A 278-nucleotide genomic window follows, 5' to 3' on the forward strand; every position below is an offset into this window, starting at 1 on the left:
GCGCATGCGCAGGCGCGCAAGCCCATAAGAGCCGCCGCCACCGCCCCGCGTGCTGTCAGGCCCCGCCTCTCTCTTTTCTCTCCCGTCGCCAAGATGGCGGAGTACGACCTGACCACCAAGATCGCGCACTTCTTGGACCGGCACTTGGTCTTCCCTCTGCTGGAGTTTCTCTCCGTCAAGGAGGTAGGTGGCCGTCCCAGAGGCGGGAGAGCCGCCCTACAGCTGAGGGGGGGGAGCGGGGAAGGGGCAGGGGGGGGGGCCAGGCGCCCGCGCGCCTC

At 69.8% G+C, this 278-nt stretch overlaps 1 protein-coding gene across 1 annotated transcript in view; it reads left to right on the top strand.

Moving 5' to 3' along the window:
* The first annotated feature begins 67 nt into the window (after nt 1-67).
* EIF3E (eukaryotic translation initiation factor 3, subunit E) overlaps nt 68-278 on the top strand; it is a 25,455-nt gene continuing 25,244 nt past the window's right edge. The window contains exon 1 of the mRNA XM_009891799.1: nt 68-183. Within this exon, the coding sequence (XP_009890101.1) occupies nt 94-183 (90 nt within the window). The 5' untranslated portion in view covers nt 68-93. The remainder of the gene's footprint in view (nt 184-278) is intronic.

Source organism: Charadrius vociferus, unplaced genomic scaffold, assembly GCF_000708025.1.
Source record: "Charadrius vociferus isolate BGI_N301 unplaced genomic scaffold, ASM70802v2 scaffold15, whole genome shotgun sequence".
In the NCBI taxonomy this organism is placed as follows: Eukaryota; Metazoa; Chordata; class Aves; order Charadriiformes; family Charadriidae; genus Charadrius; species Charadrius vociferus.